General features: G+C 42.5%; 1 protein-coding gene across 1 annotated transcript; it reads left to right on the top strand.

Annotated features, from left to right (window-relative positions):
- The first annotated feature begins 611 nt into the window (after positions 1 to 611).
- Positions 612 to 14325, top strand: LOC138971104 (dynein axonemal assembly factor 1-like). The gene is made up of 14 exons (XM_070343725.1): positions 612 to 746; positions 1870 to 2091; positions 2585 to 2645; positions 3475 to 3569; positions 4212 to 4433; positions 6611 to 6777; positions 7446 to 7520; positions 7985 to 8049; positions 8558 to 8643; positions 9790 to 10119; positions 11308 to 11355; positions 12505 to 12533; positions 13597 to 13647; positions 13800 to 14325. The coding sequence occupies exons 2-14, from the start codon at positions 1920 to 1922 to the stop codon at positions 14280 to 14282; spliced, it is 1884 nt and encodes a 627-aa protein (XP_070199826.1). The 5' UTR covers positions 612 to 746; positions 1870 to 1919; the 3' UTR covers positions 14283 to 14325.
- The last annotated feature ends 3828 nt before the right edge of the window (positions 14326 to 18153 follow it).

Here is an 18153-nt window from a genome sequence, read left to right as displayed (position 1 = left end):
GTAATCTTGAACTTTAGTGTGTTAAATTCATAGCTCAGAATTCAGAGGCATTTAAGCCTCCAAATTTGCAGAACCTGCACTTGTAAGCAGAACAAGTCATTTTAGATCCCTGAATGAACTGTACGAGCCAGTGCCGTGGATGAGGCACGGACCCGTGGATGTAGCCACAACCATTATTGATTAAAAATAAGTAATAAAGAATCCCACTGGATTCTGAGCTATGAATTTAACACACTCAAGTTCAAACTTACTAGAGGAGCTAGAATAGCAAGTGTCAGGTTAAGTTCTTAGTAAATGACCCGAACATATTTAATTGATCTGCTGAGACACTAAGGAAATGTTCTGAAATTCTACAGAACCTTCCGAAAGCCGATAGTTCATCGTCCGACTTCGTCGGTGTTCCGTTCCATGGTTTGTAAACTCATTGCTGAAAATCAAATCAATGCAATCTTTGCAAAAGAATCACGTAAAATACATCAAACACTCCTTCCTAGTATATTAGCATAATCCATTAATTGAAATAGAACTATTTAGATCGTCTAAAGACGCGCAAAGCCAATGAAACGTTTCTATTGTTTTGTTCCGGTGCGAGTTTTCCTCCAACTGTTTCCGTCTGTTTTGCATGTCGCCGAGCAACAGACGCCATGACGGATGTTTTGAATGTTCGGGAAGTTTGGATTGCCACATGTTCCAGCGTGTTTTGACTGATTGCGAACACTACCTATCACTATTAGTAGGGATCCAAGGTAAGAAACTTTAGTTTTGCTTGTTTGATCCCCAAAGTGTGTCTACTTCATTCATTTTTCTCAGTAGAATGTGCTTTTGACTCGGAATTTGAGTGGGATTTCTTTCCTCAGGACTGAAAGATGCCAGTCCGAAGTTTGATAACGGGTCGGTGCACCTTTTTTTTCACAAGATAAACAATCACAGAAAGAATTGGTGCCAAGGTGTCAATGGTCGATAAAGTAAGATAGTTTAAATCGGCACCTGCGGGGTATCTGTTGAGCTCCTTATCCAAAAGGGAAGATCAAGAGTTGCAAAAGTTAATTTCATGTTTTCTGCAAGAAACTGAAATTACGATCACGATTCTCAGTTCTTGTTTGAAAAAGTAATTTTAAGTTTTCGATAAAATCAATGGCAGCAGTTGTTTCGTATTTTAGCAATGGATAACTTACAGTCAGCCAGTTTGAGTTAGTTTTCTGCAAAACTAGGCCTTTGTTTTGTTTACTTTGGTTGGGGGCGTATAGAAGTGTGAGGTAGAGGCTACAAACCAAAACCATGGCAGGTAAAGGTACAGAGATAACTTGAGAACAAATATTTTCAATGTCATTCATTTTTCCCTGGCTTTGTCTGAAAATCCGTGTAGAAGACAGGTATCTGGAAAAGGCTGAGGAGTGTTGTTGTTCACGAAATTATGATGTTATGCATACTATCCATTGTCTTGCAGAGTTGAAGTACTATTGCATAGTATTCTGACTCTAATTGACTTGCAAATTTTTGCTTTGCACCTTGTCATGAACATTCATAAACTACAATGTTTTATATAATGCACTTATGTACATAAACTTATACTGTTTTACTAATTATGTAAGTATGTAGTAGTAGTTATTATAGTAGATTTAGTCCCTCTTTAGGGCGAGGGCCAGATGCAAAAAAGTATACCAATGCTTATTCTGTTACCCTCGTAAAATAAAGAATTGTCATTGTCATTGTCTCTCTCTCTCTCTCTCTCTCTCTCTCTCTCTCTCTCTCTCTCTCTCTCTCTCTCTCTCTCTCTCTCTCTCTCTCTCTCTCTCTGAGTCTATAGCTGTGACCACACTCACAACATTTCCTTGAACTAACAAAGCATTTTTGTCTGGAATTTTTCAGTAAACATCACACACAAGTGACCGAAGAACGGAAAGGCCAGAAACAGCATTATGCCCAGTATTTCCCTCATTGAGGACAGCTGTCCTAAGCCCCCCAGCAAGCCTCTTATTCAGGAGGTGGGGAATGGGGACTCCCCCAAAGTGCAGACCTCTGGGCCTCCCTCCTCCACTCTTCTCATTGAGAAAGCAGCAGAGACTCCAAAACAGACTTCGCAAGCTGATGGTAAGCTCGAAGAGAGTTTCTTCATTTGCGCTGAGATTTGCTAACAAATGGAGCTGAAATGTGTTTACTGTTACATGTATTCAGAGTGAAAGTTTCTGGTACTATATAAATGTTTTTCTGTAAAATGTAATACATGTAATTGTAATGAAATGTGACAAATTACAAGTAGATTTTAAGCTGGAAACGTGCCTGTGTTCGGTACAGGTATGTACAAGTTTGTTAATTAAAACTTGGTCGCTCTTACGTTCATTCAGTAAGAAAGTACCTGGCACATAGTCATTTTTTTTTACAGGTAGAAGGTAGGTAATCTCAACATGAGTGAACTTATTAATCATATATATTTTGATAAGGAATTTACATACATCATTATGTAAACTGTGCTATTTTGATCTGCAAATACGTGTGATTACATTGTTAGTGTTATGCAGTTTAAAAGTGATCAACGGAAGGATCAATGCCCTGTTTAACAAGGTCCATGTTCTTTGTGTTACAGAGGATGCATCAAAGGCTAAGAAGGAGGCTCACAAAGAAGAATTCAAGAAGAAACATCCAAAGTAAAAATCTGTTTCTGATCATGTTATCCCTTTATTTAAAATATGTATATAGCTAAACGAGGGGAGAAGTGTGTGTATGTGTGTGAGCGTATACGCGCGCGTGTGTGTTTTGCCGGTTGGTTGGTTATTATTGTTTACCGTCTCTTCAGCAGTGTGGGTGTGTATGTGTGTGTCTGTGTGGGTGTGTGTGTGTATGTGTGTGTGTGTGTGTGTGTGTGTGAAGTGGAACTCGCATCCACTAAAGACAGCCAGTATTCGTGAAAAGTTGGTGCATTTCACAATCAAATTTAATTTTAATTTTTGGGAAAGAATAATCTGAGAGAAAGCCAGCTAGTCTTTGCAAGTGAGGTGGTTTGCTTCTAGCTGTCGGTTTGTGTTATTGTTTATCCAACTTCTTGGTGATTTAAAGGCTGACATAGTCCTATTTAATTAGTTTAATTACTTCCCATCGTTGCGGGGATGTATAAATTAAGCTTCCTGCAAAGTTTTAGGTTTGAAGTCCTTACCAATTACGAGAAATAATTTATTCTTTATTGCATTCTTTAGCAACAGTTCTCCAGGACTTGGGCTATTTTTAGACCGTTGACGTCACTTCGGGCCTTTTCGTAAACCAAAGATGGCGTTTGAGACTGTTCTGTTTACATTTGACACTATCAACACCACTTTGCAATACTGTAATAATTTTTTCTGTGTTCGAAAGCTACAGCCAATCGTTATTATATCCCCTTAGGTACAGTTTTATAACATTATTGGCACATGTAAACAATATGAATTAATTAATGAACGCTACGAATATGGCAGCCTTTAATGTTTTTGGTTTCTCTTTCAGTATTTTGACCAAGAAATTCATTAAACAGCACTGCAAAGACCTAAAACTGTACTGCACACCAGGACTAAATGACGTTCTGTATCTGCACTACAAGGGTACGTATGACAGAGGCTGTTTCTGAGTATGTGTAACAAAATGGAAGCTGCTGTAGCATCTTGGCTTAGTTCAGCTTCTCGGTGACAAATTGGACAAGTCAGTAATTATTAAAAATGATTGTGTGACTTTCATTGTCATTGTTTATTGAGTAAAGAAGGTTAAATAGGAACGAGTTGCTCATGGAACCAGATGGGTGTTTTGAGGGATCTACAAGGAGATAAAGAACAAAACTTGCTTACAGTAATGTCAAAATTGTATTGCTTTCTCTGAAATTAGAAAACACAAAAACAATTCACAGCTAAAGAAGTGCATGGCAGTTTTTAAGCCCCAGTTGATGATCGCACATAAGCCAAGTCTTACAAATCTCAAAACAGAGGGTCTGAGAGTAAGAATGAGGGGGGGGGGGGGGGGGGGGAGGTCCATTTTAAATTGCTTTTAGGACCAGTGTGGTGTTTTTAGGGATCTATGAGATAGAGAACCTAGAGGAGGAGTGCATGGGGCTGGGGGTGTTTCACTTCAAGTTGCTTTAAGGACCAGTGTGTTGTTTTCAGGGATCTACGAGATAGAGAACCTGGAGGAGTACAGGGGGGGGGGGGGTGTTTCACTTCAAGTTGCTTTAAGGACCAGTGTGGTGTTCTTAGGGATCTACGAGATAGAGAACCTGGAGGAGTACACGGGGCTGAAGTGCCTGTGGCTGGAGCACAACGGCATCAAGGTGATCGAGAACCTGGACCAGCAGAAGGCGATGCGCTGCCTCTACCTGCAGCACAACCTGATCGACAAGCTGGAGAACCTGGAGCCTATGGAAGACCTGGACACCCTCAACGTCAGCTACAACCTCCTCACCAACATAGAGAACCTGGGTCAGTCTGATGGGGAAAGTACAGTGGTACCTGTGGTAAAAGGACACTCTTGGGTCCAGTCGTATAGTGTCCCTACAATACGGGTGCCCTGTCATGACAGGTATACATACTCTAGTCTGCTTCAACCTACTCACCAACATAGTGAACCTGGGTCAGTCTGATGGGGAAAGTACAGTGTGCTTACAGTGGTACCTGTGGTGAAAGGACTTGCTTGGGTCGAGTCATATAGTGTACCACTACAAGACGGGTGCCCTGTCATGACAGGTATACTCTAGTCAAGCTTGTAATCTGAGGGACAAAGCAAGGTGTACTTTCTTGGGAAGTGTCCTCTCTTCAAAGGAACCTTACTTTGTATCAATTGTACTGATTCAGAGCTTTTTCATTTAGTGACAGATTTCAGGCCTGAGCCAGTCTAATAAGAACACAGGTCTGTCTATTGTTCAGACACTTTCACACACTTTTTGACTGGTGAATTCAAGGAAAAGTGGATGGCATTGAACATTATTTGTGGGTTTGGGATAAAAATGGAGGTTCTGGAGAAAGAGCTATTAACTGCAGATACACTCATACTTTAATGTTATATGAAGTCTTATATCGCGCGCGTATCTCCAGACTCGGACTCAAGGCGCAGGGATCTATTTATGCCGTGTGAGATGGAATTTTTTACACAATACATCACGCATTCACATCGACCAGCAGATCGCAGCCATTTCGGCGCATATCCTACTTTTCACGGCCTATTATTCCAAGTCACACGGGTATTTTGGTGGACATTTTTTTTATCTATGTCTGTACAATTTTTCCAGGAAAGACCTTTTTGTCAATCGTGGGATCTTTAACGTGCACACTCCAATGTAGTGTACACGAAGGGACCTCGGTTTTTTGTCTCATCCGAAAGACTAGCACTTGAACCCACCACCTAGGTTAGGAAAGGGGGGAGAAAATTGCTAACGCCCTGACCCAGGGTCGAACTCGCAACCTCTCGCTTCCGAGCGCAAGTTCGTTACCACTCGGCCACCCAGTCCTTTAATCAGACCATCTTAACATCTTTGTCAGGAGTTTGTCGTTCCATCTGTCAGTGCGCTTTATCTGTCTGGGAGAGAAAGAGAGAGCTATACAGCATGTACATGCTTTCAGAAAAAAAGTCTGACCAAGAACGACATGTCAGGAATAATGTTAAAAATAAATGTTCAATATCTTACTGGTTTTAATCTCGAATATAACAAACAGAAATAAAACAGTCAACCTGTCATGATTGTGTTTTCATTGACAGTTTGTTTTCCCCTGCAAGGGAAATTTAATGAGCATGTCAGTATGCCTTGTCTTGCAACCATAAATGAACTGTATGATCAGTTTCCAGTAAGGGCAGTCTCTGCATTGGCTAGTTTAAACCGGTTTGGGAGATGGATGGCTTTGGTACTTCAGTCGAACCTGTCTATAACGACCAAAAGTTTAGTTGTTATAGACAGGTGGTCACTATATTGGAAAAGGTGAATTATACAGGGCCCAGCATTGTAAGCCGTTCGGTGTACTTTACGCCGAAATAACATCTCCAGTACGCGGAACTCGATTTGGTGTACGCCGAAATGCAAAAACCTGTTATTCCCAAACGGTAAACCCAAACAGTCCCCGCTTTCATTTTGTGCGCCGTTCGGTTAAATTCTCAATCGGTTTGACAGTTTGCTTGAGCACGTACTTCCTCTGGCATCGCGCGAGCATGCTTTGTGTCGGTGTTTTGTGGCTCTAGACTTGAAATAATGTCTCGAAGCGACATTGTTGAACGTGGTCAGCCATTCAGTGACAAAGAATCCAGGTATTCCTGGAAGTGGGAATGGCTGGATTTCGTTCTGAAGGCGGAAGGCAAGTCAGAAGAAATAATGTGCCGATACGGACTATGGACTATGAACTATGGCATAATTTAGTTGCTCAATCTTCTTTGGGGGGGGGGGGGGGGGGGGGGGGGGGGTCATTTTAGGTAAAAAATCTCCAACAAATCTTCAAAATCCCCGCCTTTGTAAGCTGAACTCACTTTTTCCAATGCAAGGCCCTGATTATAGAAACTCCTTGGGGATCCTTTGAGATGGTTGTTATGTGCAGGTGGTCGTTATCGAGAGGTGATCGAGAGGACAGGTTATACTGTATACTGCCTTGATTTACCCTCTGTGTTCTGCTTTCAGCGTGCCTAACTCGTCTGCACTCCCTGTACATCTCACACAACCAGCTGGTGACGTATGAGGATGTGGAACACCTGGCTCAATGCCACGAGATCGGCATTCTCGACCTCTCACACAACAAGCTCAAAGACCCCAGAATCCTTGACATCTTTGCTGCAATGCAAAATCTGGTCAGTTAGAGAAATAGTTGTGTAGTTAAATTAACATGTTATGTTAAACAAAGATACAGGTTTTTTCAACCTACAAGGTAATTGTTGTTTTTTCATCTTAAATCCATCCTGTTCTGTGGTGGAGTGATTTGTAACTCTTTCGAATAAGGAGGAGAGTCTTAGAGTTTGGGAAGTAGTTGTTAACAATTTTGTGTTGATTCAAAACAAAGATGTAGTTCTTTTTCTACCTACAAGGTTGTTCTCCATCTTAAATCCATCCCGTTCTGTGGCGGAGTGATTTTTAACTCAACTGAGTAAAGAGGAGAGTTGTAGTATTAAATAGTGTAGGGTCAGGCCGAATGCCATCCATGAGCAAAAAGCTTAGCGTTGAGGTTTTCTTAGATATTTTTTAAACTATTCCTTTGAAATGACATCAAAACAAAAAGAAAACACAACAGAAACCAGTTAGGGTATATTCTTCATCATTATTTCGTCACTGTGTTGCTGACTTCTTCAGGGTGGTAATGACAAGTAACGAATGACGGCACGTGATGTACGGTCGTGATGGATATGTATTTCATTACCTTTATCTTTATCATTATCTCTTTGAAATACACACTGTATAAATGTTCTTCATTAGATACAGTTTTTCTGATCCAGTTCTTATAGAAATATGCTTTATATTTCAGCGGGTGCTAAACATCATGGGAAATCCCCTGATACGAGAAATCAATAATTACAGGAAGACAGTCACAGTCAAGCTGGCAAGTAGTTGTTTTTTTCTTCGTTATTTTTTCCATGACACTTCTGTGTTACCTCTTCCACTTTCCACTTGGTTAATTGTTTTTATTTTTTGTGGATTTTATGTGTATTACAGTGTAAGACTGCCACAAAGATCTTCAGGAAATGTTCGGGCATATGTGAGTCACACACATTGTGTGTCACAGTGCATGTGTGTGGGTTTGTGTGATTGTGTAAGAGAATCTGTGTGTATGTGTGTGTTTGTGTGTGTGCTTGCATACGTGTCTGCATATATGTGTTTTGTATACATGTGTATGTGTGTCTGCGCTACAATGTGATCACTCTCTGTACATGCTTATGTAACCATGCTGCAATATGGAACACTACTGAGGAAAACTGTGGTTATTTCAATATGAGCCGAGTACTGCTGTATTATTTATCACAATATTTTGTACAACTTTTGCTGATTGTGTGGTACTGTGTGCAGAAAGACTTGCAGTACCTTGATGACCGACCCATCTTTGAGAGGGACCGGGCCTGTGCTGAAGCATGGTCAGTTTCTCTTTTTTGGTGTTACCCCTCCAGTAGTTTATCTTTCTGTCAGTATATTTAAACATCTGCCTGCCTGTCTGCTGTATACTGGACTGTCTTGTGTCAAAGGGAGACTTGAGAAAGAGTTGATGTATGGGCGACCATGGATTAATGTTCATGTGTGTGTGTGTGTGTGTGTGTGTGTGTGTGTCAAAGGGAGAGGGGAGAAAATGTTGGTGGGTGGATGACAGGGAATGCTTGTATGTGCATGTACATGTTAGCTTGTGTGTTAAACAATTATAGCTTCTTCGTGTACAGAAGTGGTTATTTGTGTATGTATTCTGTGAGATGCTTAGAACAATTGTAGGATTTACGGCATAAAGCATTCTTATTACAATTTATTATCATTAATAGTAGTAGTTTTAATATGTAATGCATTGTTGTGTCTATTTGTTTTTTTTTCTTCCTCATTGTTTTGGGTGTTCTTTTGAATATATAAACTTGACCTTGCAATAAATGTTTGTTCCAGGGCTGAGGGTGGTTTGGACGCAGAGAAGCTAGAGAGAAAGAGATGGCAGGAAAAGGAGAACAAGAAAATAATGGCCAGTGTGGATGGTAGGTGCTTTTGGAATTGTTCTTGTAGGAAAGTTATAATTGTCCGGTTAAATGGATCCATTTATGTTACACACACACACACACACACGCACACACACAACACACACACACACACAACACACACACACACACCTTTTTAAACTCCTTGTAAGACTTAATCCTTTTAAACCTGGCTTCTGAGATTTTCTGCCCATAAACTCTGTATGTCACACGCTTTCCTTCTTTGCCACTACTAAAGCAAACGTGTGCAAGATTGTATGTTACACGCTTTGGAGCATGTGCAAGAACGGATTCAAACTCGAAATCGTCCCTCCAAAAGCCCCAAAATGCACACACGACTTTTATTTCTCCTGCTGTTATCGTTTCTTCTCTTTACAAATTCTTCAACGCTGAGAATACTGAGAACGGCATCCCATACGACAGTGCTGTTTCCATACGCAAATTTAGCTGCCTTTGGAAAGTGGCTCACTCAGGAGGTCTCTTAGTCTGAAACTGGAAGGCCAGAGTTCTGAACATAGATGACAAAGATTCCGGAATTAACAAACATTTCGCGGATGCAGACACAGAAAGACGTCATGAAGAATGCGATGCTTCAAAAGATACAGACTGTGACGATGACTGTGACGTCATTCACATATACCGAGACGTCATTCACAGTTGTTCGGTCACTTTCGTCAAAAAGTAGATCTCTCCACAATGGCTGCTCCCGTGTTTAGGTTTGTCAAGCCTGAGTACACAAAACGTGTTTGTTCTCTCCTCTGTTGAAGCTGTGAGACATAAATGCTATTCCGACTTGGTCGTGTGACAGAGTTTTCTTCCACACTCGATTAGCTGATGTCTAACTCAGCCTGACGGCTTCGTTAGACAATCAACGTAATCTCGTGTGGAAGAAAACGTCTGTCACACGACCAAGTCGGAATAGCAGGTAATGTTCACTCCTGATTTTCTCTGAATTTTGAAGCCGCCTGTAAAGATGGGTTTTCATTTTACAGGGGGCGGGGCTGTTATGAATAATGTTGACAGAAACAATCTTTTTTTTTGCTGCAGTGATATGAATAAAGAGCAGACCATGCTGATTATGTAAGGTTTGTAAGAAAATGTATTAGTCCCTAAGACTACAAGTAAGAATGCTGGATGTGTTTTCAGCCTTGCTTCAGAGAAGGAAACAATCGGAGGCACATCGGATAGAGACTGACCTGAATGCCAAAAACGCTGCGGAAGGCATAACCGAAAAAGTGGAAGTGGACCCAGAAACTGTTGACTGGCTGTACGGAACGTACGAACTCAAGGGAGCTAAATCTAAGGAAGGGGAAGTAACTGAGGGGGGAGATAACCAAGAGAGTGTGGAGAAAACGAGAGAATCTGTTGCTGCTGAGTCGCAGAAACTGACAGAAGCTGAAATAGAAGACCTTCCCATCATCTCAAAAAGTGACCCAGGGAAAGATGCTGACGCAAGCATTTTTTCATCCTCTACGAGTAAGTCTTGTTCAGTGATGTAATATGTTATCTATGATTTTACGTTTTACTTTTGTCGTCTTTGCAGTGTAGATTTTGCTATAGTTTGCATGTGTTGCAGTTGTGATCAATAGCCTTTCAGTGGAAGCAACATGGCAGAAGAAAAGACTTGTACATACATCAAATCAGTTCCAACAGTATTTTTTGGAGCCGGTCAAACAGTGGGGCTGATTTGAAAATGTATTTTATTTGTTTTCTGTTTCTGTTGCTGTCTATGCATGTTGGTGCGGGAAATCTGGGGTATTTGCTTCGGTTTGTTTGAAGTTTGATTAGCTGGTTTGGGGTATTTTGTTTTCTCTCTCTCTCTCTCTCTCTCTCTCTCTCTCTCTCTCTCTCTCTCTCTCTCTCTCTCTCTCTCTCTCTCTCTCTCTCTCTCTCTCTCTCTCTCTCTCTCTCTCTCTCTCTCTCTCTCTCTGTGTTGTATGTCACAGATGAGTGTGCTTTCTTACGCAAAATCATAAATGAATGAAGTAGTTGTTCCCTTACATTTAGCAGAAGGGGGCATATAATTGTGTAAAATGAAAGAAAGGAAATCAAATGGTCCAAACTGGAGATCAGCTGCCCTTTAGCTGTGGTGATTGAAGGGGGCCTTAATTCTCTTCGACAAATTGGTAGATTATGTAATTAACAGTAGATGTTTACATATGTACTGTGAGCGTGTGAGAGAGGAAGAGAGATGTGTGTGTTTGTGGGCGTGCTTGTGTGTGTGTGTGTGTTCATGGTGTTTGTGTGTGTGTGTGTATGTCTGTGTGTGATTTGGAGAGAGAAGGGGCGACCATGTGCCTTGTTTTGTCTTTATCTCCGTGTCTGGATGAACTGTGGTGTTCTATCTGGGTGCTGTGCAAAACCGACAAACGCGTTTTAAGCCACAAGGCCAGTTTATGCTGATTGTTACATTTACTACTATAAATGTGCATTAAAGTTGTAACCGTTCTGTGAATGCGGTTTTGTGCTGCCCACTTGCACAGGGCTTAGACCAGAACTAACACAAACTGGGTCATTTCGGACTGGTCAATCACATGAAATAAAAAAAAAAGCAGGTTGGTCTGCTCCACGTCGTTAATTCTAAGGCTGATTTAACTGCCTCTCACATACCCCCCTCCTCTTTGTTGGGAGAATCTAATTCAACCTTTGACATTTATTTTTCAGAATCTCCAAAAAGCAATGGTTCAAAGATGATGATCACCCAAATGGAAGGTAAAACCATGTTTTTGTGTTTGCTCTTTGGTGTGCATAAGGCATAACAGCTAGATAGTTTACGATGTATGAACTTCAGAAATATCAAAACTGCATGATTTTTAACACTAGTAATACATATATATTTCTAATTCGAGGAAGTAAGTTCTTTATTGTGAAAATTAAGGCGTGAAAATTAGATATCAATGTTTGAACTTGAGAAATTTTAAAACTGGTAGCTTTTTGACAGTAATAAATTAGTATTTACAGTAACTAAATTTCAAGAGTTTGGCGATTGGGTAAGTGAAATATTTAGAGAAAAAAAAGAAAGTCTGTTTACGGTATCCCGACCCTGGAACGCCGAAGAAGAAGAAGGTATCCCGACCGACCCTATTTTTTCGCGCGACCCTAGACTTTTTTTTTTTGGCATTTGAGGAAGAAAAAACAAGAAAAAAAATCTTTGTTTTTTGGCAAAATAACTTAAAAATATGGGGGTTTTTTAGAAGAAAAAAAAATCCCGACCTACCGACCCTATTTTTTTTGGCCTATGTTACCGTAAACAGACTTTTTTTTGTGGCCTTATGGAAGTAAGTAAATTTATCCTACATACGTGAGAGAGACACTCGTGAGATAATAATCCTTCAAATCACATGTGTGTATATCATGTAAATGAGGTCATGTCAAGCAAGTCTGGCACGGACCTGTTTTTATACTGCTTATGATGCCAAAGTCACTGAGACAAACGTCATTATAGAAACAAAAATTGCGCTCGCTAATTACCCTCGATGAACTTTTAGAACTAACACGTCAGGCCAGTTTCAGAGTGACGTTTCTTTACTTTGACGTAATAGATTGCACGAGGCTTTAGAAGAGATCGAGGTTCCAAAACAAGCGTCTTCAAGTTAGCTGCCTCGACTGCAGGACATTTTCAGTAAAATACACGTAAGTACAGTATGTAGGATAAACAGAATACTACATGGCTTGCTGTTTTGTACCAGATTTACACTCGTTGCTTTTTCAAATAGTGAACAGCTCGCTTTCGCTCGCAGTTCAATATTAAAAAAAAAAACTTGTGTAAATCTGGTACGACACAGCAAGCCATGTAATATTCTCTATGTAATGCCAAGTTTGGTTGTGTGACTAATGAATTTGTTTTTTTGTTTTTTTCAGATGAAGGGTCAGAGAATGATGAGCCAGAGGTATGTACTTCTATTAGCATCATTTTCTGTTCTTACATACTGCTTATTTGGTGATAATTAGCATGTTAAGGCTGTCCTTAGTTGAGCCTTCTTCTTCTTCTTCTGCGTTTGTGGGCTGAAACTCCCACGTGCACTCGTGATTTGCACGAGTGGAATTTTACGTGTATGACCGTTTTTACCCTGCCATTTAGGCAGCCATACGCCGCTTTCGGAGGAAGCATGCTGGGTATTTTCGTGTTTCTATAACCCACCGAACTCTGACATGGATTACAGGATCTTTTTCGTGCGCACTTGGTCTTGTGCTTGCGTGTACACACGGGGGTGTTCGGACACCGAGGAGAGTCTGCACACAAAGTTGACTGAGAAATAAATCTCTCGCCGAACGTGGGGACGAACTCACGCTGACAGCGGCCAACTGGATACAAATCCAGCGCGCTACCGACTGAGCTACATCCCCGCCCCTAAGTGAGCCTAAAGTTGACTTCGCAAAGACTTTACAAAGTCTTTTACAGACAAAATTCAGTGCAAATACTTTGTGCAGCGAGCTTCGTGAAGTCAACGTCGTGAAGTCCACTTCGCCAAATTAAATTAGTCTTGATGTACAAAAAAGGGGACTACAGTTTAGTAAAAGGAGCCATATAGACACCTGTTAAAGAAAAGAAAAGAGGTGGTGGTGGTGTGTGTGTGTGTGTCTACATGCACAATCATGATGGAAGCGAATTTGCTAAGGCCAAAAAAAATAGGTCTGTTTACGGTAACATAGGCCAAAAAAATAGGGTCGGTAGGTCGGGATTTTTTTATTTTTTAATTTTTTTTCAAAAAAACATATTTTTACGTTATTTTGCAAAAAAAACCAGATTTTTTTTTTTTCCAAATGCCAAAAAAAAGTCTAGGGTCGCGCGAAAAAAATAGGGTCGGTCGGGTTACCGTAAACAGACTATTTTTTTTTTTTGTGTGCCTTACCCCACCCTCATATCATTGAGCTTTCTGCTTATTTTCTGTTGTTTATAATTGCGCTCTGTGTACATGTCCATGATTGTTAAATTTTCAATATTTTCTTCAGGATCTTCCGGACCTGGAGGAAGTGGAAATTGTGCCAGTTACACCATCTAAGGTAATCTTTTACTCCTTGTAGAACCTGTGTGTGTGTGCGTGCATGCACGTCCGCAGTCAAAGGTAAAATGTTATTCCTTGTAGAGCCTGTGTGTTTGTGTGTGTGTGTTACGTTTGCTGATGCTACCTTTTTTTTTCTTTCTCACAAAACAGGGCTCTTTCAAACCCAGAATCGAGGTTTTGGACGACAGTGGCAGCAGCGATGACGATGAAGATACAATGCCAGTGAGATCCTCTTTGCAACAACCTTCACCGAAGAAATCTCTGATTCAAGAAGTCACTCAGCCATCTGCCACACAACCCTCCCCCAAGACGTCGCTGATCGAAGACATTACCACGATGACCTTCTCAGAAGACACCCCCACCCCTCGCTATGTGGCCGAAGATGCCGTGTCTCTGAATGAGGTCGTTTTGGAATCTGTGCACGACTCAAATGATGCTGAGGAATTCATGAAGAATATGAGTGCCATGACAGAAAAGGGATATTCCAAATCTGGAGTGATGGACATTTCCAAAGTGGGAGGGATGGAGTCGGTGCCCGAGATGGACGCGAGGGAAGTGAGGGAGGTGATGAAGGGTGTGGGGGAAGGGGATGCTGATGAGGAAAAAGATGATGGCCTGGGAGATCTGGATTAGGATTCTCCGCTTGGGTGTGTGCATGTGTTGGGGGGGGGGGATTATGGGGAGTGGGTGTGTGGGTTGAAGAATGACAAATGCATCATCGTTTTTGTCTGTTTGTGTGAGTATATATATATATATATATATATATGTGTGTGTGTGTGTAGTTGGAGGTGGGGATGAGGTTGAGGAATGCCAAATGGGGAATATATGTTGTTAATTTTTCCAATGATCATTATCATGTATGATTGTGTGAAGGAGAGTGGGAGGAACTGTATAACGATTGTTTTTTTTATTTGAAGTGACTGACATTCTGCAAATAAAAGATTTAACGGTGTTCATATTTGGAGAAGACAGTGGTGGGTAACGAGGATGTTAGATCTGGAAAGACTGAATAATTGTTGAGTTGTGAGGTGGGTTTTTTTGTACAAAGGTTCAATGACATTTTTTAACAGCATTGTGCCAGTCACTTTTTCAGTGACAGGCAAACTTTAAAGTATTCTCTGTACATGTAGATTATTTGGTGCACTGCAGAAGTGTTCGATCAGTAATTGTAATGAAGTTTTTTTTATGTGGAATAGATTTCTTTACTTTTTATTTGATTTTATTCCCATACTTCCCACCCTCCCCCCTCCCACACCCTTAATCTCCTCAAAAAGACAGGCATTAAAAGCAATCCCTCCCACACCCTTAATCTCCTCAAAAAGACAGGCATTAAAAGCAATCCCTCCCACACCCTTAATCTCCTCAAAAAGACAGGCATTAAAAGCAATCAGTTATCCAGTTGTTATAATTAGTATGGGTTAGTTGGACCACTACATTCGGTGAGGGATTTTCATGTATTCCCGAGTCAACTTTGTGCAGTCACTCTCCACAGTGTCCAAACAACCCTGTGTGCATGCATGCGCAGGGTCAAGATCCCAAGATCACAGCAAAAGTCTGAGGGCTTGGAAACATGAAAACATGCACGCAGGAAAAACATAAATGGGTGGCGCAGTACTGTATGGCAGCTCCCTTTCCCCAGTGAGAACTCACAAGATGATATGATACCAATTACAATACCAACATACCGACCAGCATTGGACGCAAACTCATAACCCCATCAATAACAATCTGACTCAATTTTGAAGAAATGGATACATTGTGTAAATACTAAAGTGGTACATGTTCTACTGAAAGCAGGAGGTTCTTATTCTGAGTGATACACCCTGCCTCACGTTTCTTCAGAACGTGTGATCGACAAGAATGTTTTTATTCAGAAAATCCGCCACTAAAATCATTAGTTAATCATTCATTTAATATCATATTCTTACTCCGAATCACATTAGCATTGAGTCACCTGAGATGCTTATCACTGAAAAACGCTTACCCGGCTAAAGAATTTAAAGGGAAGCAACCCCATCACCAAAACGAAAGTGAAAGTAGCGTTGGTAATGGGCCAGTACACCGGGAGTTACCTCCCATACGGGTGTATGCCACGTCACTTCCTCTAGGAACACGTGCCTATTATCATACGTCTTTTTCACCTCGGAGAGGACGGTTCACTTTTTGACGCTCTGTGGCTGACCTTGTGTGTTTGAGTGACACCCGCCGGCCACGTTACCCAGCTTGTCTGCTCGCCTTGCCTACAGTTTGGTGAGCTCGTTCCCGTTTGTTGTTGGTTGTTTGCGCTGTTTCGTTACTGTACGTTGTCCGTTTTTTACGGACTTGTGTGTCAGTGACTTGCGTGTTTCGCCATTTTGTTGTGTGAGTTAGTTAGCTAACTCGTGTGACTTTGCTAGTAGCTCTGCGTGCCCTCTTTCTGTTTGGGCAAGTGTAGCTTTAGTATTTTGTTGACGCGTAAGCGTGTGTGTTTACTGTGTTTTCAGTCGTTTTGACTTACGTTTCAGTAAATCTTTTTGGCTTTGCCACGTGTTGTTGACGTTTGTGTCAGTGTCTTGCGTGTCGCCATTTTGTTGTGTGAGTTAGTTTTCTAGCTCGTGTGACTTTGTTTGTAGCTCTCCGTGCCTCTGCTTGTGGGGCAAGTTTAGCTATAGTATTTTGTTAACGCATTAGTGCGTGTGTTTACTGAATTTTCCAGTCGTTTAGACTTATGTTTCAGTAAATTTTTTCGCGTTGCCACGTGTTGTTGTCAACATGTCTGATTCAGACAAGCGCCGTGGCAAGTCGGACCCCAAGGGGAAAATTAAGGCTAAGTCTTCCTCTTCCAAAGCAACGTTACTTGTTACAGACCAAGAGCGTAACACTTTGTTGGCTGTACCAATTTCGGCGCCTAGCGCTGTTACTACTTCTGCTTCTTTTGCGGCGCCTAGCGCTACTGTTACTTCTGCACCTGTCTCTACTTCGGAGACTTCGTCTTCTTTGTTAGCACCTGGACAAGGTGCGTTGGTTTCCTCTCTGTTAAAGTCACTGGTTCCAGAAATCCGCAGCTTGGTGCAGGCAGAATTTCAGCGTTCCGTCGCCAGCAGTTCGGCGTTTCCGGCATCTGGCAGTGACGTCCGGGCATTGGCTTCCGTGTCTTTGTCCTCCACTTCCGGCTTGGAGCAGCGTCCTCCCTCTTCAGCGTCGGTTGGTAAGCAGAGCTGGTCCGATAGCCCTCGTGAGGCGCCTGGACGTTCTCCTTCGGGGGACAGCTCTTTCGCATCGGGTCACGACCGATACCTTGCTGATCTTTCATTTCCGGCGATAACCTACGAGGCCCCGGACTTGTTCGAACAGCGGCGGCAGTCGGTTTCGACTGCCGCATTTCCGGCACTTGCCGGAAGTGATGATCCGTCCGCTCCGGCACGCTACGGCGGTCGCGGCAGGATGGAGTATTCACTGACTTCCGGTCCTTCCGGATCGCGAAGTCAACCAGTGCAGTCTTCACTTCCGCATTTTGCGGTTCCGTTGACTACACTTCCGGTTTCGGCCGGAAACGCTTCTTCCTCTTCTGGTGGTTCCTTCCGGATACCAGATAGTGGATTACAGCGTGCGCCTTCCGGCTTTCAAGCGCCTAGGCTTGAGCAGGCATCACTCCACTCAGTCGGGGGAGTGACGTCAGCTCATCCAGCTCCGGTTTTTGCGGATGGTCGTCCTGCTTACCCTTTACCTTCACAGGATTTTGGGCGGCAGGATGACGTTAGTGCTCAGGCTTTTCCGGTTTCCGGTTTGCCAGGGCATGCTTCTGCTTCCGGAACTGGTGACTTCGGTCATGGTTCCACGTGTGACTATTCTGATGCTCCATCAGTGGTCAGCGAGGAGTCGCGGGGCGTGTTTCCGTCGAAGCTCAAGTCTGTTCTTGACGTCGCGGCGGAAGTAACGTCTCGTTATTTTCCTGAAGGGGTGGTGGCTGCGGACTCTTCCGCATCATTCGTTCCTTCTGCCATGGCGGACTTCCGGCCGGCACAGGAGGATGTTTCTTCCTTCCGGTTCGCCGAGTCTCCGTCAGTGGCTTACCAACTTTCGCATTCACTGGTTCGTCCAGCACATGCGGGGAGTGGTATTCGGCCAGTGCCTGTTCCGTTACTGCTTCCTTTTGGTCCAGTTCCGGAATCAGCTCAGCAGTGGGTGGCTTCAGCTGCCCAAGCCTCTTCCTTCGTGCCTACGGCCAATAGGAAGCTTGGCATGCCCAATCAGAGCCAGAATTGGCTGGCGTCTTTTGCACTCCCTAGGGCTACCCTTCCGGTTTCCCGGGAATTGCTGCCTCTTCTGACTAAACCGATCAAGCGTGATTCGGTTTTGCCGGTTTCCGAGGCTTCCCTCCTCTCTGCTGAGGAGGTTGGACGTCGGCAGATCGAACTGTCCTCCATTGCGGAGACTCTCGTTCGGGCTCTGTCTCGGGCATTGACCGATTCGCTAGTTCCTTTCACTCTCAGTGAAGAACAGAATGCGGACGATGTCTCTGCGC

This window comes from Littorina saxatilis, linkage group LG7 (genome assembly GCF_037325665.1).
Source record: "Littorina saxatilis isolate snail1 linkage group LG7, US_GU_Lsax_2.0, whole genome shotgun sequence".
In the NCBI taxonomy this organism is placed as follows: domain Eukaryota; kingdom Metazoa; phylum Mollusca; class Gastropoda; order Littorinimorpha; family Littorinidae; genus Littorina; species Littorina saxatilis.
Note: the sequence above shows the minus strand (reverse complement) of the source record. Positions and strands in the feature narration are given on the sequence as shown.

Coding starts and splice junctions, on each gene's coding strand:
- LOC138971104 (XM_070343725.1), top strand. CDS start 1,920: ATGCCCAGTATTTCCCTCATTGAGGACAGCTGTCCTAAGCCCCCCAGC. Junction 8,050..8,557: donor CGGGCCTGTGCTGAAGCATG/GTCAGTTTCTCT, acceptor TGTTTGTTCCAG/GGCTGAGGGTGGTTTGGACG. Junction 10,120..11,307: donor CATTTTTTCATCCTCTACGA/GTAAGTCTTGTT, acceptor TTTATTTTTCAG/AATCTCCAAAAAGCAATGGT.